Consider the following 24,750-nt stretch of genomic DNA (forward strand, 5'->3'; position numbering starts at 1 on the left):
ATCAATTGTGGGGGTTCCCATGTTGCTGGGGATCAGAAGTGCCTTAGTGCGAGAGAGACTGGTTAAGGTTGCCAGAGTCAGAGTAGAACAGAAGGTGTCATATGCTGAGGCAGTGAAGAGAGTAGAGGATGATGGGTCAAGGGTGAGTAGTAGGCCTTGGCCAATACAGTGATATGAATTTGTGCTTCAGTAAGGTTGGCTTCTTAGTATTCATAGCCATGGTTATCAACTGTACCACATAAATGGAACCTAAATCACAGAAAATAGATGTTGTGGCAGCTGCAAAGAAGTACTTGGGTGTACAAGGTTTTTCTGCAGGAGAGTTACAAGGTGTGTTGAACAAAATAGTAGGCCTGGTGTAGGATCAGTTAGGGTCATAGTAGTGGACTGGGGTGGTGGTGTTTTTTTAATGAATTAGTGGTATATAGGTGAAGGGCTAGTCTGGTGGTACAATTGTTTTCCTTTCCCTCTAACCTTTTTGCATCACTCAATTTCACGTGAACGCCCACACTCCCGCACAGTAGGTGGCGGCATGCACAAACAACGTGCGAACACCATGATCCCGAAGAAACAGAAGTAGTGTAGTGAACAACTACAATTTCCACGTTAGCGTTTTTGTTGTTATTTAGACGTTTATTAACACATTGGAACTCAAAATACGAGCATCATAAATGTACCTCAGGTAGTCTTTACTTCGCGTTGGAAGTAAAGACTAGGTAACGCTAGCTAGCTGCTAACCTAACGATGGCTAACTGTATGGTTTTTCACACTCAAATAGCCTCCATTATGGAGGTTCTAGCGAATGCAGCCGTGTCAGAGATCTGTAAACTAGTAGACGACGAGTATGCAGTGTTTCGTTTGGAAATAACTCAAAGCCAGAAAGAAAACAGGGGATTGCGGAGGAAACTACAGGTACTGGAACTGAAGGTGGCACGGGAGCGCGCAGAGAGGACAATACGAGAGCGCGTCCTCGCCAGTCGTCCCAGTAGTGTCAAGATCCTCGACCGATACAGCGGAATGGCAAGAGGTACATTTTGCAGAAGGTGGAGGGTGCGGGGCTGTTGCACCGTTCTCCTCTGCATACGTGTTCAGATGTGTTACTCAGACTTGTATCTTGGTTAGTTTTTGAATAGTACGCAATACTGACCTATGTTAAGCTAGCCACAATAAGGATTAGCCACACTAGTGGAACTTTCATTTCGGCTTCAAAGTAAAAGACCACCATTGAAAGTGATGCAAATGGATACAAATAATGGAGTCGTGGCATATTTGGAATAGATCATGCAACGTTTTTTCATTTTTTATCATTCTGACAATGTCATAAATTCAACTAAATACAATAATGAGTTATTTTAACACAATCCCCTCACTATAAAGCCTATTGTATGTATTGACATTTTATATTGCAATTTGGCTCATTTCAGTGAGATCTCGCAATAAAATCTGACACTAATATGTGTGTAAAGTCTTGTGGGTATCACTGAGTGGGCTGATACCCCATTTCATGTAACCAGAATCCATAGGTAAGGCTGTACAGTGCATAGAATTAGGCACCAATGCAATTCAAGTCTACTTACATCCACAGTGATTTAAAAAAAACATTTTTTTTTTTTTTGGGGGGGGGGGGGGGTCAAATTAATTATCGTCTTTTGTTTAATTTATATTACATTCGAATATTGTTCAGCAATAGCTAGTCCAAATATGGCATGATTATTATATATGCATCGTTTCCTTCACTTTCAAGTGCGGACTTTTATTATGAAGGCAATCCACAAATTCCACTGTTGTGGCTAATTTCACATAGGTGCAAAAAAAAAAAAAAACATCGCAATTATTTTACCAGGCAGGTCAATTAAGAACAAAATACTCTTGCACAAAGATTATGTCAGAATAGGCATTTTAGGTACGTTTTTAGAACGTTTTTAGTATGTACATTTTCAAAAATCTAGTTTGATTTAAACCTACCATTTTTGTTGACGATTTACAGTAGTGAGTGCCTACTTATTTATACTTTTTTTGTTGTACTTGACGCCCGTGGGAATCCAACCCACAACCTTGGCGTTACAAGTGCCATGTTCTACCAACTGAGCTACACTGGACAGCAAATGCTAGTATGTTATACTCATGTCGGCATTTCATCTAGTAGAATTTACTGTAGACTTTTGAGGAAGACTCCCATGTGTTTTACATCTGCTGATTAATTAAAGGTGCAATATGCAGAAATCGCGCCTCCATTTTCTGGTTGCTAAAATTCTAATAGTTCGCCCAATTTCAGTTTGTGACAAAACAAGCATTCATTGTGTAGAGAATCATTGTACCATCTAAACCGATGTTAAATATATTTTCCATAACCAAAACTATTGTATTTTCAGCTGTTTAAAGCAAAAGATGCAAAAACTCAACTTAAGAATGGGAAGCATAGAAATGAAACATAAAACAGATCCACCGCTTCTTAGACTTGCTTTCAATGAGTGACAGATCTATAACACATTTCTATGTGAATTTTGTCAGTCCACAAAAAGTTACATGTTGCAGTTTTAAATATGGGGATGTGCTACCGAAATGAAAGAATGGCTGGAAATGGCGCAATTGCGTATTAGATGGCACATTCTCATTATAGATGTGCCTAGTATGTTGGTATTTGTTGGTTACTGAATTTGTTTTTACTAAACAGTAGTTCTAAAGAGAATGTAGTATGATTAGTACACAGTATGCCGTCTAAGTAAGTTGTAGACAAGCCAGATTTGACACAACCAGTATCATATAACCAGATTCTTGATTTACTGAATTTCTTATTGTCATACTCAATAAAAAAAATGTGATGCATGGAATACAATCAATCAATAAATAAATAGTATATCAAGAAATTATGAGAAGTATTACCTTACATCCTTGTCAATTGTAGACTCTGGGCATGTACGAATACTAGAATATTACATACTTAAACTGCATAGTATGTACTTATCGTCTCATAGTATTTAGCACACACTGTTTAGTAAAAAAATATGCAGTATGCCATGGCTGAAACTTACTACTTTTGGTGCGTTCAAGACAACTGGGAACTTGTAAACAAAATGAGCTCAGACTGGTAAAAAATAAGAGTTACTGGGTGTCGGCCTGGTGTAGGAGACAATAGGCTCAAAGTAGTGGAATGGGGTGGTGGGTTTTAATGAGTGTAGGGAAATCAGAAGGGTGGTTTTCTATCCCCTTTTGTTTCACAAAGTGAAAACACAAAAGAAGAAGCCCTTTCACTATAGCGGCGTGTTGATGTTTTGGGCAAATGTTAGCTAGATAAGTAGCATGCACTCAAAGACTTGGCCTCCATTGGAATGACCTAGGCAACTATCGCTAGGATACTTATGACTATTTATTTTGTTTTTTTGCTTTTGATTTACTTTGAGATTGTAATGAAAAGAGCTATAGAAATTAAATCAATTATTATTCTACCAAAGATATTTTATTTAGTTTAGTAGAGCAAAAAGGTGAAAGGCCAAGAACCCGACACTCTTCAATAAAAAAAAGTGATACTAGCAAGAGTGCGTGGGTTTCTTTTTTTTCTTTAAACGTATCAAATGTTTACCATGCACCTGCAACAAAAGGGCTCAGATGTGCCAGTGCATTAAAAAAATTAATAGAAATGTTGAAAGTAAAACACACCAACAGTCGATGTACAAATATTTTCTAACAAACAAGAAACACTTCAATGAGAACAGAGATCCACTTTGGGTTTAAAAAAAGATTTCACCAAAAACAGTACAAAATTAATAAATACTAGCTATGAAATAAAATGGATACAAAATATCTAAAACTACATCTTATTAATGACCTTTAAAATGGCCATACCTTCTCCAGCATCCACATCTGGATGCATCTAGCGCCAAATCCATCACCGAATACAACTTCCAAGATGCGGCTGTGTCCTCCCGAGTCAGCACGGATTCCATATTCCTGGAAAAATATGGAAAAGGATAGCATCAAATATACTACATATAAAGCCCTGTAAATGATTATGCTAATTGTGCTACATTTCTCTGGAATACTTGCACCTTTCTAACATGTATGTCTTCACATTTACACTATCGGTAAAAAGTTTTATAACACTTACTCATTCAAGGTTTTTTTTTTTTTTACTATTTTCTACATTGTAGAATAGTAGTAAAGACAAACTATGAAATAACACATATGGAATCATGTAGTAACCAAAAAAATGTTAAACAAATCAAAATATATTTTAATTCTAGCTACCCTTTGCCTTGATGACAGCTTTGCACACTCTTGGCATTATCTCATCCAGCTTTCCCTTGGAATGTTTTTCCAACAGTCTTGGAGTTACCACATGCTGAGCACTTGTTGGCTGCTTTTCATTCACTCTGCGGTCCGACTCATCCCAAACAATCTCAATTTGGTTGAGGTCGGGGGATTGTGGAGGCCAGGTCATCTGATGCAGCACTCCATCACTCTCCTTCTTGGTCAAATAGCCCTTACACAGCCTAGAGGCGTGTTGGGCCCTTGTCCTGTTGAAAAACAAATGATAGTCCCACTAAGCCCAAACCAGATGGGATGGCATATCGCTGCAGAATGCTGTGGTAGCCATGCTGGTTAAGTGTGCCTTGAATTCAAAATGATCTGACAGTGTCACCAGCAAAGCACCCCACACCATAACACCTCCTCCTCCATGCTTTACGGTGGGTAATACACTTTCTGAGGCTGGTAACTCTAACAAACTTGTCCTCTGCAGCAGAGGTAACTCTGGGTCTTCCATTCCTGTGGCGGTCCTCATGAGAGACAGTTTCATCATGGTGCTTGATGGTATTTACGACTGCGCTTGAAGAAACTTTCAAAGTTCTTGAAATGTTCCGTATTGACTGACCTTAATGTCTTAAAGTAATGGACTGTCATTTCTCTTTGCTTATTTGAACTGTTCTTGCCATAATATGGACTTGGTCTTTTACCAAATAGGGCTATCTTCTGTATATCACCCCTACCTTGTCACAACACAACTGATTGGCTCAAACGCATAAGAAGTAAAGAAATTCCACAAATTAACTATTAAGAAGGCACTCCTGTTAATTGAAATGCATTCCTGGACTACCCCATGAAGCTGGTTGAGAGAATGCCAAGAGTGTGCAAAGCTGTCAAGGCAAAGGGTGGCTATTTTGAAGAATTTCAAATGTAAACAAATCTAAATATATTTTAACACTTTTTTTGGTTACTGCATGATTCCATATGTGTTTTGTCATAATTTTGATGTCTTCACTATTATTCTACAATGTAGAAAATAGTTTTAAAAAATTAAGAAAAATCCTTGAATGAGTAGGTGTTCATAGGAAGCATAGAAAATGGATGGAAAAGTGTTGTTGCTTTCAGAGAACAGGGGTACCTTATTAGTCAAGATAACATACAGTAGCGTATCATTTATTTTTGCTTATGTTTCTCCCAACTTTTTTTTCTTCTGATGACTGCCCCTCCAGCTCATGTAGGTGATCCTGCCCATAGATCCTGAAAAGTTATAAGATGAAGTACAACATTAACCAAAACATGAGCAAAGTAGCTGTTAACTTTCTGTAGATACAGTTAAAGTCGGAAGTTTACATATACTCAAGCCAAATACATTTAAACTCAGTTTTTCACAATTCTTGACATTTAATCCCAGTAAAAATTCCCTGTCTTAGGTCAGTTAGGACCACCACTTTTATTTTAAGAATGTGACATGTCAGAATAATAGTAGAGATAATTATTTATATCAGCTTTTATTGCTTTCATCACATTACCAGTGGGTCAGATGTTTACATACACTCAATTAGTATTTGGTATTATTGCCTTTAAATTGTTTAACTTGGATCAAACATTTCAGGTAGCCTTCCACAATAAGTTGGGTGAATTTTGTCCCATTCCTCCTGACAAAGCTGGTGTAACTTAGTCAGGTTTGTAGGCCTCCTTGCTCGCACATGCTTTTTCGGTTCTGCTCACAAATGTTCTATAGGAATGAAGTTAGGGCTTTGTGATGGCCACTCCAATACGTTGACTTTGTTGTCCTTAAGCCATTTTGCCACAACTTTGGAAGTATGCTTGGGGTCATTGTCCATTTGGAAGACCCATTTGCGACCAAGCTTTAACTTTCTGAATGATGTCTTGAGATGTTGCTTTAATATATCCACATCATTTTCCTACCTCATGATGCCATCTATTTTGTGAAGTGCACCAGTCCCTCCTGCAGCAAAGCACCCCCACAACATGATGCTGCCACCCCTGTGCTTCACGAGTGGGATGTTGTCCCCCTTTTAACTCCAAATATAACGATGGTCATTATGACCAAACATTTCTATTTATGTTTCATCAGACCAGAGGACATTTCTCCAAAAAGTATGATCTTTGTCCCCATGTGCAATTGCAAAAAAAAAAGCAATTGCTTTTTTTATGGCGGTTTTAGAGCAGTGGCTTCTTCCTTGCTGAGCGACCTTTCGGGTTATGTCGATATAGGACTCATTTGACTGTGGATATAGATACTGTAGATATAGATACTTCCTCAAGCATCTTCACAAGGTCCTTTGCTGTTCTGGGATTGATTCGCAGTTTTAGCACTAAAGTACGTTCATCTCTAGAAGACAGAACGAGTCTCCTTCCAGAGCGGTATGATGGCTGCGTGGTCCCATGGTGTTTATACTTGCGTACTATTGTTTGTACAGATGAACGTGGTACCTTCAGGCGTTTGGAAATTTCTCCCAAGGATGACCCAGACTTGTGGAGGTCTAAAATGTAGTTTTTTTTGTTATTTTCTTTTGATTTCCCCATGATGTCAAGCAAAGAGGCACTAAGTTTGAAGGTAGGCCTTGAAATACATCCACAGGTACACCTCCAATTGATTTGAATGATGTCAATTAGCCTATACATTTATTTCCCTTTTGACCGACATTGTAATTACATAAACAATCAGGGGATATCCAGAATATCAATGGGATGCTCGATGGGGGGGAGGAGGGGGTTCCTGCAATGCCCACATGCAGGAACTCCCCGAATTGCGGACCACAGTCACACGCTATTGAAAGGCACGGCAGACAGCAGATCTGTTTTCAAAGGTGTAACATCACAATGATACATTCGTAATCATTTCAAGGAAAACAAAAACTACTTAGATTTGAACACTACCGCAGAAGCTTCACTATTCCCCCTCTTCCAATGCACTGTGGCTGTAAAATTCCTGAAGTGTGCAGCGAATTCTACAAGATGAAGAGCCGAAATGAGTATAGCATCCTGGCATTTAAAGCACTCGATTTTAGAAAATTCACATACTATAAAACGTTCTATTTTCACATTATGGCCTACTATTTAGGACGCAAGTATGGGTATTCGGACACAGTGTCTGTCAATAGTGTACAATATAGCGTGAGCTTTACCTAAACACCCTTTCCCCCAATCACTCTCAGGTGAAGGACATCTGACTGGAGGCGACAGGAGCTTTGTGAAGCCAGCGGGACATAATGTGTGGAGAGATGAACAAAACATAGCAATTGAGGCGAGTGGAACCTCAACCCAGCATGTCTTTGTCATAGTGTGACATAAAACATCACAGTACATCAAATGTGGCCCGTTTATTTCAGAAAGGCTCCCCTCAGCTATTCACTTGCTTACATCCTCATTTATCTGCCATAGGGGAGCTTGTGAGACTTCCCAAGACATTGTTATCCATTTCTACTCATGTACCGGTAATAACCTCCTCTCTTCTTGTGTCAGTCTGCAGATGCAGAGGCTGCAGGTCCTGAAGGATTGTCTCTGGTCAAGCAGGAGAGGACTGAAGGAGAGGACCCACAACACAGCAGAGACATTCAGACTGGAGCAGCGGCTGGAGTGGCGCCATCTGTAGCCACAGAGGACCTTGCGACTGCTGCCGCGACCCAATGCAGAATCACGGTCAGTGAGGTCAGTGGAATGCCGAACGCCGTCCTCAAGTCAGAGACAGACAACGAGACTTTAACTGTAACACAAAGGATCTTACACACAGGATCTGACCACAGATCAGACCCAGAGAGACTGGGGCAGGGGCTACTGGGCTGTCCTGCTCCTGGCTCAGAGTATTTACTTTACGATAACCCAAGCCCGAGGACGGTTCATTCCCATCTGGACTTGGGTGATGCGTCAGAGACTGTCAATGATCCGTCTTGTTCTTACAATACAGAGTTGGGCCCTGGCAACATGCCCTTGGGTTTAGAGACACAGACTGATCTGTCTAGAGTGGAATGGAACCGGTACAGTAGTAGTGTATACTCTGAAGGGAGCCAAGATAAGAAAGGGGAGGCTATAGTGGTAGATGAGGTGAAAGTGGAGGGCGACGCTCCTCCCACATGGAGTGCAGATAGTCTCCTGGGAGACGGACACTCACAGGGCAGAGTTTTCTTAGATTACAGGGGAAGCTTAGAGACGAATCGAAATGGTGCCACCCACTCCCCTTTACACGCATTCAGGGATCGCGACCCAGTGTCCACGTCGACGACACCTTCCGATTCACAAGGCTGCGTTCTTTTCGATCAGGTATTGAACTCAAATGACCAAAGGGCCAAGGCTCGGGGAGGGGGAGCAACATCAGGCAATAGTAAAGAGAAACGGTTCCTCTGCATGTTCTGTAACAAAGGCTTCAGTTGCCCCCAGAAGGTGGAGATCCACCAGAGAGTCCACACAGGTGTGAAACCCTTCAGCTGTACCCAGTGTCACATGAGCTTCGCCCAGGCTGGTGACCTGAAGAGGCACCAGAGGGTCCACACAGGGGAGAAACCCTTCAGCTGCCCACAGTGTGAGAAGAGGTTCTCCCAGGCTGGTGACCTGAAGAGGCACCAGAGGGTTCACACAGGGGAGAAACCCTACAGTTGTACCCAGTGTCACATGCGCTTCGCCCTGGCTGGCAACCTGAAGATGCACCTGAAGGTCCACACGGGAGAGAGGCCATTCGCCTGTAGGCATTGCGGGAAGAGGTTCTCAGAGAGGAGCTACCTCAGGATACACCAGCAGAAAAACCATTCTACTCTGTAAAATAGAAAATAATTTAACTTAATAGCTTCTGACATTTAGATCAAATGCTGCATTAACCCCCCAGCGTGAGTTTTTTGGTTATGCGCGTGATATCAGAATGCATTCATTAGCTAGGTTTCCATCCCAATTGGCAACAGATTTTCAATGGAATATTCTCAAATCTGCATAAAAACAATGTGCACATTTTCCCACCAGAAATGTTTCCATCAAATCAGTGCGTGATGACGTAGTGCACCCAAAATGTACTTTTTCGATTCAAGTTTTCATGTACCAAATAAAAATATAAAAGTTCAATGTGTTTCCATCGCATTTTCAACTCTACTGATAGTTTTGTCATAAACAGCAAATGTGTCTAATTTGGTCTTGGCACCTGCGCTCTAGCCAACAGCTCGCAGATACAATACGGGTAGGCTGTGGCTTGTCTAGTCTACATGATGAGATTATTATGGATAACAGCGAATATATTTGTCAAAAGGCAGTCAATTATCGATCATCATGTCGCAGCATCAAGCTCATCACCATGCACTTTCACAACATATTTCCTCTGAAGCCTAATAAACTGCATGGTTTCTCAAGTCATAGTGGGAGGACCACACACCATATCATCGCGTGACTCCAAATTTACTTAGATACGCTGGTTATTATATAATTATTTGCACATAAAGCGTTTTCACTGGCATTTCCTGTGTTAATTTTACCGACACAAAGATCCCTCCATGTCGAAGGAACAAATGATCTGTTGCCATTTTTTTAAAATTACACTGAAACTTCCATGTTTCCATCACAGCTGCCGTGATTTTTCTTTAAACAAAAAAATGACACATTTTTGGATGGAAATGTAATTGGTGTTCCAAAATGTGATTGTTATGCAGGACAGTCAACCTGTCTAGGACACAGGTTCTGCTAACGGAACCCCCGCCCCCAACATACCACTGAAAAGGCAGCGCGGGAAATTCAAAAATATTTTTTTGAAATATTTGACTTTCATACAATAACAAGTCCAATACAGCAAATGAAAGATAAACATCTCGTTAATCTACCCACGTGTCTGATTTTTAAAATGTTTTACAGCGAAAACACAACATATTTATGTTAGATCTCCACCAAATCCCCCAAAAAAGCAATTTTTCCCAGCCAAAGATGGTCACAAAAGCAGAATTAGAGATAAAATGAATCACTAACCTTTGATAATCTTCATCAGATGACACTCATATGACATCATGTTACACAATACATTTGTGTTTTGTTCGATAATATGCATATTTATATCCACAATCTCGGTTTACATTGGTGCCATGTTCAGAAATGCCTCCAAAATATCCAGAGTAATTATAGAGAGCCACGTCATATAACAGAAATACTCATCATAAACTTTGACGAAAGATACATGTTTTACATATAATTAAAGATACACTGGTTGTTAATGCAACCGCTGTGTCAGATTTTTTAAAAAACGTTACGAAAAAAGCATACCATGCAATAATCTGAGACGGCGCTCAAAGTTAATATATTTCTCCGCCATGTTGGAGTCAACGGAAATACGAAATTACATCATAAACATTCCCTTACCTTTGATGATCTTTCATCAGAATGCAGTGCAATGAATCCTAGTTCTGCAATAAATCGTTTTTTTGTTCCATAATGTCCATTACTAGTGTCCAATTAGCTACTTTTGCTAGCACGTTTAGTTCACATGTCCAAAAGCTGGCGCTGGTCCAGGCGAACTCGGACGAAAACTTTAAAAGTTATATTCCAGGTCGAATAAACTGGTCAAACTAAGTAGAGAATCAATCTTCAGGATGCTATCATATATATCCAATAACGTTCCAACCGGAGCATTCGTTTTGTCTACAGAGTAATGGAACGCAAGGCGATATAATGACTACTGCGCGTAACTTGGAACTGGCATTCTGCCAGACCAGTGACTCAAATAGCGGCCATCCGGTCCCACATCACACTAGAGGCTTCATTCCTAGTTCTACTGACTGTTGACATCTAGTGGAAGGCGTAGGAAGTGCGAACAGATCCCACATCTTATTTGGATGTGAATAGGCGATGAGTTGAAAATCAACCAGCCCCAGAATTTCCACTTCCTGTTTGGAAGTTTGCCTGCCCTATGAGTTCTGTTATACTCACAGACATAATTCAAACAGTTTTAGAAACTTCAGAATGTTTTCTATCCAATAGTAATATTAATATGCATATATTAGCATCTTGGACAGAGTAGGAGGCAGTTCACTATGGGCACGCAATTCATCCAAAGTGAAAATGCTGCCCCCTATCCCTAAAAGGTTTTAACCCACACTGCCTGCTAATTATCTATAGGCTGTTTTTCAACTGGCCAATTTCAAATAATTTTCAAACAGTTTGAATTGAGGTGTCTTCCAATTCCTTATTAATTCACATAAAGTATCCCATTTCACTGTGTCGTAGAATTTACGTTTGAGGCACTACGATGAACCGGACAAATTTCTCTCTTTGATGAGAGCCCAAGCACTTCCCCAGTGTTGCCCTGGTCACGTATGCAGACATTTGAGCATCTCCGATCAGAAAAGAAATGCTAACTTTTTCCTCCTGACGCCTGAATTACCTTCATTGTTGTTTTCCTTACAAATAATAACTTTGGACTTGTGTGCATTTCTATCAAAGTAAGTGACTTATTACATTATAGTTTGTGTATCGTGTTGTCGTTTCTACTGTAGCACACCGTATATATATGTATGGAGCATAATGTATTCTGTGTGCATTCCTTTATAACCGTGGACATGCAAGGAACTTAATTTCTTAACCTTTATGGTGTTCTACTCAATTGTGCTTATGTTACTAGCTACATTCTTCTATTATCTTTGTAAAACAATGCTGCTGTTGCACTCCACAAGGAGAAGTATTTGCTTGTGTTGTATCCTTTGAAGCTGCCCTGGCCTCATGGCCTGTGTATTTTAGCTCTGCTGGGCCCTGCCTCCTTGTGGAGCTCAACAGTTACTGTTATTCATATTTGTGATTTTGTCAATGCAATTTATTACTTTTATAGCAGGGTTATGTTACTACTTTAATTGTTTTATTGCTATATCCTGATGCTGTATTGTAATTTAGTAATAATTCTTCTTTATTCTGTGCCACACACAAACATCATTTGCCGCTGACGATTAAGGCCAGCTTTTGTATGCTAGCAACATACAGTTTAAACAGACACTCCTTTGCTTGGGGAAAAAACAGCAAGAAATGACTGACAACTTATTAATATGCATAACCCATATTTCAATATTCATGTAGTGATTTGAACTGCATTCCCACCCATCCACCCCAAAAGTCATAGTATCATGGAATGTCAGTCATTGCTGCAAATGTGCTAAATAGTGCTTGAGTGTACGGTACGACACAGGGGTGTGTCACAAGCTGAACACGTGTACTTTGTCAACAACCTTTGCTTCCTTCTCATGGTGCCAGACAGTCAGATTTGCAGTGCCTCCGTGTGCGACTGTCTTGAGCAGCAGTTTGAAAGAATGCCTTGCGGTGAGGCGTAGGGGATTGTCTACAGCAGGACAGCCCCCAGTGGAGGTTCTCTCTGTACTTTTGGTAGGTAATTACCTCACCTATGGCGGAGTAGGGAGGATGAGGGAGTGGAGAGGTGGGTGAGAGAGTCAGTTCAATTCTAAAATTAAAGTATGTCTAATTACTACAAAAAAAACCTTGTTCAATAATCTCACCTGTTATCTGGTGGTGAACTATGTGGCCATTGAGGACAGCAGTGTCAGATGGAAAAAGATCTTATACCACTTGGTAGTCTTCCGAGCACATTCCACAAAGCTGATTATCATGTCTGTCTTATCCACTGCCCCCATTTTGAGGTTAGTCAAGTTCAGTCTGGTTTGATCCCATCAGGTGGTCCACCTTCCCTGTGGCCGACAATGTCGCTGTATAGACAGCGGAGAGGATATGGACGTCTCAATGGCAAGGAGCTATGCACTCCAGACTGGGACTCATAAGCAAACCGCAGTGCCAGGAGTGGTGAAATGGCTCGCGGCCTTCCAGCTACCACAGACCTCTTGTACTTCATCTTCGTCGGTCTGCCTCCATCACCACCAGCATCTTCAGAGGGGCATGGGACTTTGTCGGTGGGCAAGGGGTCCTCAGATTTAGGGTTATCAATGGCCACAAGGATGGGAAGCAGATCCTCACCATCAGAATCTGATTTTCAGACTCACTGTCAGAATTTCCACATTTGTGAGTGGTCTCCTTTTGAAAGATATTGCTAATGCTACAGCTTAGCCCACATAAACAAGACTGAATGGCTGATTAGGTGTCAGACTAATTACGTGATTGACTGCTGGCACGTGCCACTTGTATCAATAAATCATCAGAAAATGGTTTGTGTGGTAATAATTAATGAATTTACTGGTGACATCATGCATTCGATTTTTGCATAAATTGCGTGTATAATACTTCTTTGAAGGTTGTACTGATGAGCTAATGCTAAGCCATGTTTGTTGACGTCATACAATGCATTATAAACTTCTGTCAGACCAAAGATGTTATACCAAAACAAGGTGAAGGGATGGTTCCCTCATCATTTGAGTAAACCTACGGAAGTGAATGATGATAGATGACACACCCCCTTCAACATGCATACTGAAAACAGACCCAACTCCTCGTCACCTCTTGACGCAAAAAAACAATGGCGGCGGCAACACTACCCACCGTCGGATAACCAAAAATGTTTATAACTAATCCAGGACTGTCATTTCCAATGGGCAGAACAAGCACGAGCTGGCGTGTTCAGCATATATTTGCATATTACCGTTAGGGAACGCCTACAATAACTCAATTTGCCCTTGCACTCCTGAACAATGCCATTTTTAATACTTTGGCAAAGGGTAACAACTACAATACTTAAGTCCACTATGTTTGGAACAGAAAACTGTATTGAGATCAAATGTTTCATAGATGAGAACATTTTGCAGAACGTCTGCTAACATCCATCTTCTCCCACTGCCGGCCACTGGGCTTCCTCTAACATATTTGGTAGTGAGTGGAAACGCCAAGTGGATGCTTCACATTTATACATCCAGTGAAATATCTGTCTCATTGTTCTGTGGGAATACATTTGACTTTTAAAAAATCAAATCAAGCTTTATTTATATAGCAGATTTCAGACATGAATGCGATGCTCTGAGCTTCACAGGAAAAAACAAAAACTATGAAAATGAAAACTGAAATATTTATTACACAACAAACATGAGGATAATAAAACAAAAGAATAACAAAAACTGAACGACTAAAAAGCAAAGCTAAAAAGGTGTGTTTTAAGATCTCTTAAATATGTTCACAGTTTCGGCCGCCCTCGGGTTCTCTGGCAGGCTATTCCAGGGGCAGGGGGCATAGAACCAAAAGCTGCATCTTGGTCCTAGGATTTGGGATAGTTAAAAAGGCCAGTGCCAGAGAATGTGAGGGACCTACTGGGTACATAACTCAAAAGCATGTCTATGTATTGGGGTGCACAATCGTCGATTGATTTAAAAAACAATAGTTTGGTTTAACAGTACAGATTGATCAAGATGGCGAAACAAGTACAGGGACAAAGTGAAGGAGCAATTCAATGGGTCGGACATGAGGCGTATGTGGAAGGGTCTCCTAACGATCACGGATTACAAAAAGAAATCCAGCCACATCACGGTCACCAACGCCAACCTACCAGACGAGCTAAAGACCCTTTTCTCAAGAGTCGAGCACAATGAGCTACACACAGTCTCCACTGAGTATGTATGTAAGTCCTTCAAAACGTGTTAACTCTCGCATTGCTGCCGGCACAGACAGCATCTCAAGCCGCACCCTCAGACCATGTGCTGACATTTTCAATCTCTAGCTCAGGCCTCTATACTCTATACATTTTTGGTAATCCGATGGTGGGTCGTGTTGCCGCCGCCATTGTTTTTTTTCTTTTCGCGTCAACCAATGATTACAGCCCTCTCTACCAGCTTCAATCTGTCCACTATCATCCCCATGCCCAAGAAAGGGAAAGTAACAACAAAGACCACATCACCTACTCCCTTCCCGACACACTCGGCCTCTCCAATTCGCATACCGCCCTGACAGATCCAAGGACGACGTAATCGCCATTGCACTGCACACTGCCCTTACCCACCTTGACAAAAGGAATGGATATGTGAGGATGCTGTTCATCGATTGACTAACGTTCAGCCTTCAATACCATAGTGCCAATAAGCTCATTAAAAATCTCACTGCCCTGGGTCTGAACTCCTCCATATGGACCTGGGTCCTGGACATCCTGACGGGCCGCCCCCAGGTGATGAAGGTAGGCAACATTAGCTCCTTGCCACTGATCCTCAACATGAGGGCCGCACAAGGGTGTCCTTAGTCCCCTCCTGTATATCCAAGACTGCATGGACTGACACAGTTCCAACTCCAAGTTAGCTGATGACATGACAGTAGTAGGCCTGATCAACGACGAGCCTACAGAGAGGAGGTAGGCACTCTGACGGAGTGGTGCCAGGTAAACAACCTCTCCCTCAACGTTAGCAAAACAAAGGAGATCATTGTGGACTTCAGGGGGAACCAGGCTGGACACGCCCATCATCATCAATGGGGCCGGTCAATAACTTCAAATTCCTCTGCGCACACATCGAGAGCATACTGTCGGGCTGCATCACAGCCTGGTACGCAACTCCACCGCCGCGGACCGTAAGGCTCTTTTAGAGGGTGACTTTATGCAAACTGGAAACCACATATCTTGACACTGCATTTATTGTTGCTAGGGATTTTAACAAAGCAAATCTGAGGACTAGGCTGCCAAACTTCTATCAACATATTGACTGTCCCTGGGTCTGAACCCCGCCCTGTGCAACTGGGTCCTGGACTTCCTGACGGGCCGCCCCCAGGTGGTGAAGGTAGGAAACATCACCTCCACCCTGCTGATCCTCAACACTGGGGCCCCACAAGGGTGCGAGCTCAGCCCCCCTCCTCTAGTCCCTGTTCACCCATGACTGCGTGGCCAAGCACGCCTCCAACTCAATCATCAAGTTTGCAGACGACACAGCAGTAGCAGGCTTGATTACTAATGATGACGAGACAGCCTACAGGGAGGAGGCGAGGGCTCTGGGAGTGTGGTGCCTGGAAAACAACCTCTCACTCAACGTCAACAAAACAAAGGAGATTATTGTGGACTTCAGAAAACAGCAGAGGGTGCACCCCCCTATCTACATCGACAGGGCCGCAGTGGAGAAGGTGGAAAGCTTCAAGTTCCTTGGCGTACACATCGCTGAAATAAACCACTCACACAGACAGTGTGGTGAACAAGGCCCAACAGAGCCTTTTCAACCTCAGGAGGCTAAAGAAATGTGGCTCGTCACCTAAAACCCTCACACATTTTTACAGATGCACAATTGAAAGCATCCTGTCGGGCTGTATCGCATCCTGGTATGGCAACTGCACCGCCCGCAACCGCAAGGCTCTCCAGAGGGTGGTGCAGTCTGCCCAAACGCATTACCGGGAGCAAACTACCTGCCCTCCAGGACACCTACAGCACCCAATGTCACAAGAAGGTCATAAAGATCATCAAGGACATCAACCACCTGAGCCACTGCCTGTTCACCCCCCATCATCCAGAAGGCGAGATCAGTACAGGTCCATCAAAGCTGGGACCGAAAGACTGAAAAACAGCTTCGGTCTTAAGGCCACCAGACTGTTAAATTTCCATCACTAGCCGGCTTCCACAACCCTGCACCTTAGAGGCTGCTGCCTTATATACAGACTTGGAATCACTGGCAACTTTAATAATGGGACACTAGTCACTTTAATAATGTTTAAATACGGCTTTATTCATCTCACATGTATATACTGTATTATATTCTACTGTATTTTAGTCAATGCCACTCCGACATTGCTCAATCTAATATTTATTTCTTAATTCCATTCTTTTACTTTTAGATTTATGTGTATTGTTGTGAATCATTTTTAGATACTACTGCACTGTTGGAACTAAGAACATAAGTATTTAGCTACACCCGCAAAATATGTGTATGTGACCAATAATTTGAAGTTAGGGTTGGTAGAAAATATTCTGTGCTACACCAAACAGTACCTAACCTGTAACTCCCAGTAATGGATACCAAAAATCTTTGGTTCAATCACATTATCTATCTGGTTTAACAATCTGTAGCTATCTTCCAGTCAACCTTCTATAGCAGTCTGCGCCCCCCACAACAGTCTTCCAAACAAGTTTGCACTGAAGTTTCTACTTACAATCATCCACTCAGCTAGCAGTCGGTGCTTCCGGTTCTCGTTGCATGAGCGGTTCAATTCTTCCAATAATCACTATTGTGGCATTGCCTTATCGGTTGAATATTACAATCAAGGAATAGGCACGTATAACGCCTCATACTTAATGGTTGGCTTCATAGCTCAAAGGATGTGGTTAAATGAAAAGGGTATGCTGTTCTTTTCAAATACGCCATTGCTTATTACATTACACATCAAATCTCCTTCATGATCACCATCTTTCAAGCTCAGAGCAGATTTGTTTATGAAGAACACAGTAGAAAATACAATTACTTTATTCCATCTACATCACCTCAGTAAGGTAAATATTCATCTATCCTTGTTCTAGCCCAGGTTTACTCTCTCTAAAAACAGTTTATACAAGCCTGTTTCAAAAGTTAACAAAGGGTTAATGAGGGGTATGTGGTTAATTACTCTCTTACCCAAAGACACTTCACATAACTATAATATGTCACCCTGACACCCCCAGTGTACATCTCAGGCCACACTGCTATGATTTTTCCCCATTGTGGACACTCCTATGTCTGATAAGGTTAGTCAGGAAGGAGAAGCTCTTGTAACATAGTTTGCACTTGAAGGGCTTCTCCTTGGTGTGAACGGTCTGGTGCATCTTCACATAGCTCGCTTTAGCAAAGCGCCTCCCACATGTTGGGCAGGTGTACGGCTTGTCGGCGTCAGTCCTAATGCTCGGCCTCCCAATGACACCAGAGGAGGTAGAAGCAGGAGCCAGCCTCAGGTGGTTAGTCTTTGAGCTCCCTCCTTGACCTCTAGCCATTGTTTGGGTGTTGTTGGGATTTTGTGCTGTGTTAGAGGCTAGGAAGCGCTTGTGCTGAACACCCATCCTGACTCTGTCTGTATTGCTAGGGTAACCATGAGTTAAATGAGGAAGGCTAGACCCAGACCTTCTATGAACCCATTCACCAGGCATTAGACGAGATCCTGATGGAGAGGAAAGACTTCCTGTTAGACTCCTACCAGGGGGGTCTCCCACCACTCTCTGTGAAGGCTGAAGCCCAGGAAGACCTGCACTGTTTATCATGGACACTGTGGTGTTTGTATCATAGGAACAGGAGGGTCTATCTCTATCAGCCCCAGGCCCTGCTACATCCCTGCACTGAGACTGTGAAGAGAAGGGTCTGGGCTGCAGACTGGATCCCTGACTAGAGCCTCTGTCTCTCTGATGACCACCAGGACTGAGGTTGTTCAGTCCACCTGTCCACTGGTTGTGTTCTGTGTGGTGGTGGAGTCTCTGTCCCTCGTAGTTGGGTCCTGGTTCCGACTCGGGAAGGAAGAGCGAAGGCTGCTGATCCAGGGTTCTGATCCGGGGCCAGGCTTTGTGACTAGCCACCTCAGAGGCCCAGTCTCTCCCACCAGCAATACCGGATGACAGCAGGCTCTCATGGACAGCAGACTGTAAACACAAATTCAACAGAAAAGCATATAGGTTTATGTAAGAACCCATTTGCTCTACACACAGAAACATGACATTATAAAATGGTAACCACAGTTCAGCCCTAGCCTGACGACTCTAAATCCTTCCGCTGCTCTGTCGTTCGCAACATTCTTTCGTCTGAGACTGTCTCTCCCGCCGCATACAGACACCTCCCTGTACCCGCAGACCAAATATACGCCTAGCCCAGGGCTCAGTCGTGGAGAGTAAGTTCAACTATCTGTTTCTGGTTGTTTTTAACAGTGTTGTTCCGCAGCCCCGAGTTAAGGACGCTGTCCTAGCCACTGACCTCCACTTTGTCGCCTCTGGTCCTGGCCTGCTCAGTGATGTTGTCCCGTAAGCCCTTGGCTCCACCGGTCTGGGTCTGGGAATTCAAAATGGCCGTCCAGTCTCCTCTGTTAGCCTCCAGCCAATCACCTGCAGGAAGAGGTTACAAAAATGGCAGAGAACTTTTTGGGGGATATTACCTGGTCAGGTTCATACATTGTGTGTTTTTGTATGTAAACTGCTGCGAGCAGCAATGACAAAGTGTAGAATGGCAGGAAACTAGCTTTAAAACTGTATAATGTTATCTCCGCTCCAATGCAAAATGTGTATTGGAAAATTTGCTTTAAAGCAACAAAATTGGTCTCTGCGGTCAAGAGGAGGTCCTCTAAAATGTTTGATCGTAGATGGCACCGCTGGCCACAGAAACGACCCACCCGCACTAACTTTCCACCACTGCTGAAAATAAATCCTTGGGGAAATGCTGCTTTATGTGCAATCAGTGAAAGCATTACCAAGTTTATATCTCAATATTGTCATGACGTTGCCCTGTTGTATGAGGTTTATGACCCCCATAAATACCTTTCCCCTTTTCCCTCCACCCTACAGAATGGACCCTTGGAAAGCCCTTTGTTAACATAGAGAGAATATGGTAACATCAAAAGGTTGGGGAAAGGTACAATATTTGTGTAATCCAACCAGTTGAAAGTGTCCGTTGGTACTTAAAGAATATGATGTCAGGTCAGTTGTTGTGTGGGGATTATATCTGATGATAGGACGACATAAATTGTATCTTGGAAAGGCCACACATTCTAGTTATCAGATTCACATGGAATTGTTGTGCAATTTAAAATGTTTAAATATGAAACTATTTGTGAAATTATTAAATGTAATTTTAGTGAGGCGTGAGGACTGGTGCCTCATGCCTCCTTGCAGCATGCCTAAGGCACGTTCCCGCAGATGAGCAGGGACCGTGGGCATCTTTCTTTTGGTGTTTGTCAGAGTCAGTAGAAAGGCCTCTTTAGTGTCCTAAGTTTTCATAACTGTGACCTTAATTTCCTACCGTCTGTAAGCTGTTCATGTCTTAACGACGATTCCACGGGTGCATGTTCATTAATTGTTTATGGTTCATTGAACAAGCATGGGAAACAGTGTTTACACCCTTTACAATGAAGATCTGTGAAGTTATTTGGATTTTTATGAATTATCTTTGAAAGACAGGATCCTGAAAAAGGGACGTTTCTTTTTTTGCTGAGTGTTTATATCTTGCATTTTCCTTTTCCGAATAGGCGGTTATTAGAATGCATAAGATTCTGTATTTACGGTAGCATAGCTTCTCAAGGTCCGACAGAGACCCAATCCCCTTTGTCCCTCAGTCTTCCCTATCTTTGATTCAAACCCAACCCCTTTTCTTTGCGTAACCAGCCATTATATTGGTTTCATCTGCTAGGGACTTTTTATTTTATGACATGATTAGTAATAGATGTATGATCCATCCTGTGTAAAGTATTTGTGTGATTATTTAGGTATTTAGTTAATAAATAATCAAGCCAATTTTTGTATTGCCGATTAAACTTGTTAGCCAGGGTTTGTGAAGATAACTAGGAATTTTACAACGTTCAGATAAGACTGAATAAGGTGACGATTAATAATGGACCGCTATTGACATAAAACATCTTTAAGAGTTTATTCGGAAGACAGCAGCTCTATAAACACCCTTCTGTGGTGCCCCAGGTTATTAACAAGTTAATTGTTGCATGGTTTAATTAAATCACGTAATCAATCAAACGTTAGGTAATCGATTTGATAAAATAGCCTGTCATATAATTTAATCAGTCAGAGACACAACAATACCACAAGTAAGTGAAGTTTAGTGTAGTGCTGTAGGTTGATTATCTTTGAATGTAGCAGGTAATCAATCTTAACTTCACTAGGGTAGGGGGCACTATTTTCACTTCCGGATGAAAAGCGTGCCCAAAGTAAACTGCCTGCTACTCAGGCCCAGAAGCTAGGATATGCATATAATTGGTAGATTTGGATAGAACACACTAAAGTTTCCAAAACTGTTCAAATATTGTCTGAGTATAACAGTACTGAAATCCTGATAATTGTTTTTATGTTTGTTGTTTTCTATTGAATGCCATTACAGTATCCATTGACTTAGGACTCAAATTACACTTCCTATGGCTTCCACTAGATGTCAACAGTCTTTAGAAATTTAGAAAAAATGAGCGAGTAAGACCACTCTGAATGAGTGGACCCTACAGTGTCCCAGAGGTTTTTTATGTGCGCGACCGAGAGCACGCCTTTTTTGTTTACTTTTTATATTGATGACGTTATTGTCCGGTTGAAATATTATAGATTATTTAGGCTAAAAACAACCTGAGGATTGATTATAAACATCGTTTGACATGTTTCTACGAACTTTACTGGTACTATTTGGATTTTTAATTTGCCTGTTGTGACTACGTCTGCGCATGTGGATTACTGAAGTTTTACTAAAGTTTTTGGATATAAACAGGGACTTTATCAAACAAAACAAACATTTATTGAGTAAATGGAAGTCTTGTGAATGCAACCATATGAAGATCATCAAAGGTAAGTGATTAATTTTATCGCTATTTTTGACTTGTTTAACTCCTTTACTTGGCTGGTAACTGTTTGTAATGATTTGTCTGCTGGGTGCTGTTCTCAGATAATTGCATGGTATGCTTTCACCGTAAAGCCTTTTTGAAATCTGACACCGTGGTTGGATTAACAAGAAGTTCATATTTAAACCGATGTATAACACTTGTATGTTTTATACATTTTTATAATGAGTATTTCTGTTTTTGAATTTGGCACTCTGCAATTTCACTGGATGTTGGCCAGGTGGGACGCTAGTCCCACGTACCCGTTAAAGTATTTAATGTATTGAGTCCAGTTCTGGGGTCAAATTGACTTATGGTTTATGTTAAGATTTTTTACGTTTTCAGCATTAGTGTATCGGTATATTGCGGTCATCTTTAAATACTGGGACTTTATTTTGTTAAGCTAAAGTGTACAACACCCGTTGAATATGGCCGGTGTCAGTAAATGTCGGCAAAAAAGCGTAATAAAACATGCACCTGTCAAGAATCTGACTGTTAGAACTGTTAAGGCTCCATGGATTGATGAGGAATTGAAAAACAAGGCAAAAGGAGTGGCTAATAAATCTGGCTGCACATCTGACTTACTGCAAATTGAGAAATTATGTATACAACAGAAGAAGAAACTGTATTATGAAGCCAAGATCAATAATATAAAGAATGATGGAAAATTACGGGCAGAAATTCAACTACATCTTTCATCGAATCAGATGGCTTATTCATCACAAAACCATTTGATGTTGCCAATTATTTGAATGATTACTTCATTGTCAAATTGGGCAAACTTAGGCGGGAAATGGCAACAATGAACAGTGAGCCATCGTATTCATGCATTAAAAAAAAACAAATAATGAAAGAAAAGCACTGCAGTTTGAATTCTGTAAAGTTAGTGTGGGAGAGGTGGAAAAATTGTTATCAATCAATAGTGACAAATCTCCTGGCATTGACAATTTAGATGGAAAGCTACTGAGGATTTGTAGCTGACTCTATAGCCACTCATATCAGTCATATCTTTAATCTGGGCCTAGAGGAAAGTCTTTGTCCTCAGGCCTGGAGGGAAGCCAGCATACCAAAAAAAACAGCAGACCAAAAAGCTTGCTGCCAGCTCTTAGTAAACTGTTAATGCTACTTCTCTGTAAACAAATTAACAACAGACTTTCAGCATGCTTATAGAGAAGGGCACTCAACATGTACTGCACTGACACAAATGACTGATGACTGGGTGAAAGAAATTCATAATAAAAATATTGTGGGAGCTGTACTGTTAGACTTCAGTGCAGCCTTTGATATTATTGACCACAACCAGTTGTTGAAAAAAAGTGTGTGTTATGGTTATATATCAAATAGAATCAAAAGGTATTCTTTAATGGAAGCTTCTCTAATGTCAAACATGTAAAGTGTGGCGTACCACAGGGCAGCTCTCTACTCTTTTCTATTTTTACCAAGGACCTGCCACTGGCATTAAACAAAGCATGCGTGTCCATGTATGCTGATGATTCAACCATATACACAGCAACCACAGCTAATGAAATCACTGAAACCCTTAAAGAGTTGCAGTCTGTTTTGGAATGGGTGGCCAGTATTAAACTGATCCTGAACATCTCCAAAACTAAGAGCATTGTATCTGGTACAAATAATTCCCTAAGTTCTAAACTTCAGCTGAATCTGGTAATGAATAGTGTGGCTGTTGAACAAGTTGAGGAGACTCAATTACTTGGCGTTACCTTAGATTGTAAACTGTCATGGTCAAAACATATAGATTCAATGGTTGTAAAGATGGGGAGAGGTCTGCCCGTAATAAAGAGACGCTCTGCTTTTTGGACGCCACACTCCAAAAAGCAAGCTCTAGTTTAGTCTAATTTTGATTACGGTCCAGTCATGTGTCCAGTGCAGCAAGGAAAGACATTGTTAAGCTGCAGCTGGCCCAGAACAGAGTGGCACGTCTTGCTCTTCATTGTTATCAGAGGGCTGATATAAATACTATGCATGCCAGTCTCTCTTGGCTAAGAGTTGAGGAGTGACTGCATCACTTATTTTTTACAAGTGACATTAATGTGTTAAATCCCAAATTGTTTGCATAGTCAATTTACACACAGCTTTGACACACACACACACACACACACACACACACACACTTATGCCACCAGGGGTCTTTTCACAGTCCCCAAATCCAGAACAAATTCAAGAAAGCGGACAGTATTGCATGGAACTCCATTACATCTCATATAATCAAATAAACAGCAAACCTGGTTTCAAAAAACAGATAAAGCAACACCTCACAGCACCATGCCTCTCCCCTATTTGACTTAGATAGTTTGTGTGTATGCATTGATATGTAGGCTACATTTGCCTTTAAAAAAAATGTATGTAGTTCTATCCTTGAGCTGTTCTTGTCTATTAATGTTCTGTATTGTTTCATGTTTTGTGTGGACCCCAGGAAGAGTAGCTGCTGCTTTTGCAACATCTAATGGGGATCCTAATGAAATACCAAATCAAAAGCAGGAATAGGCAGTAAAGGTGCAAACGGCACAGCTTGGTTCAGTTGACCCATCCTCTGGCAAACATAACAGGATTTACTTTAAGACACAAAGTCCTGTTTTAGACCAGGCCAGAAGAAGTTATGCAAGATATTTTCATACGTCTTGTTGACCCCCAAGATGGCCTGCCATACTACCATCATGACCAACCTCAGTATCTCTTGTCGAAGCGTAACTGGAACGACAACTTGAGAAACACTGGGCCAATCGTACTGGCCAAAAGTGGCGCAAGAACTCAATTTCCTCATTAGAACACCATCTCTGTCAAAGTAAGCCACACAAACTTCAAGCTCCTGCTCTGGACGTATCTCAGCAAAAAGAGGGGAGAGGGAAACATCTTTACTCTGTTCAGCAACCAACTGCTTCCTCCTATACATCATCAAAGTATCAACTGTAGGGACCCCCTCTTCCTTCAGTGGTCCTGCAAACTCGCTCATCTTTGAGGTTGTCAAAGGAGAGGTCAACTCAAGGAGGTTTAGTGAAATCAGGATCACCCATAAACATCTCGGACAGATTGACCATTGTGGGATTGCTGACATCCTCTAGCCTTGCTCCC

The 24,750-nt window shown here is 41.6% G+C and overlaps 2 protein-coding genes across 8 annotated transcripts in view; one reads left to right on the forward strand and one right to left on the reverse strand.

The window, feature by feature from the left end:
* The first annotated feature begins 509 nt into the window (after positions 1-509).
* Positions 510-13,386, forward strand: LOC110534662 (uncharacterized). Its single transcript, XM_021619559.3, has 3 exons — positions 510-1,027; positions 7,425-7,513; positions 7,732-13,386. The coding sequence occupies exons 1-3, from the start codon at positions 745-747 to the stop codon at positions 9,019-9,021; spliced, it is 1,662 nt and encodes a 553-aa protein (XP_021475234.2). The 5' UTR covers positions 510-744; the 3' UTR covers positions 9,022-13,386.
* A 3,449-nt stretch (positions 13,387-16,835) lies between these two features.
* LOC110534618 (uncharacterized) overlaps positions 16,836-24,750 on the reverse strand; it is a 38,671-nt gene continuing 30,756 nt past the window's right edge. For all 7 annotated transcript variants that reach the window (XR_016483866.1, XM_090187467.1, XM_090187470.1 and 4 more), the window contains 2 exons: positions 19,056-19,183; positions 16,836-18,727 (listed from right to left, as the gene is read on the reverse strand). Coding sequence is in view for 6 of the 7 variants with exons in the window: in XM_090187467.1 (XP_090043593.1) it covers positions 17,807-18,727; positions 19,056-19,183 (1,049 nt within the window). In the remaining variant the exon portion in view is untranslated. The remainder of the gene's footprint in view (positions 18,728-19,055; positions 19,184-24,750) is intronic.

The sequence above is a fragment of the Oncorhynchus mykiss genome, chromosome 10 (genome assembly GCF_057628025.1).
Source record: "Oncorhynchus mykiss isolate SJ-2025 chromosome 10, ASM5762802v1, whole genome shotgun sequence".
NCBI lineage: Eukaryota > Metazoa > Chordata > Actinopteri > Salmoniformes > Salmonidae > Oncorhynchus > Oncorhynchus mykiss.

Bases quoted from the DNA above. Each gene is read 5' to 3' on its own strand.
- LOC110534662 (XM_021619559.3), top strand. From the start codon at position 745: ATGGCTAACTGTATGGTTTTTCACACTCAAATAGCCTCCATTATGGAG. The intron at 1,028-7,424 runs GTACATTTTGCA...AATCACTCTCAG, and splicing joins ATACAGCGGAATGGCAAGAG to GTGAAGGACATCTGACTGGA. The intron at 7,514-7,731 runs GCGAGTGGAACC...TTCTTGTGTCAG, and splicing joins AACAAAACATAGCAATTGAG to TCTGCAGATGCAGAGGCTGC.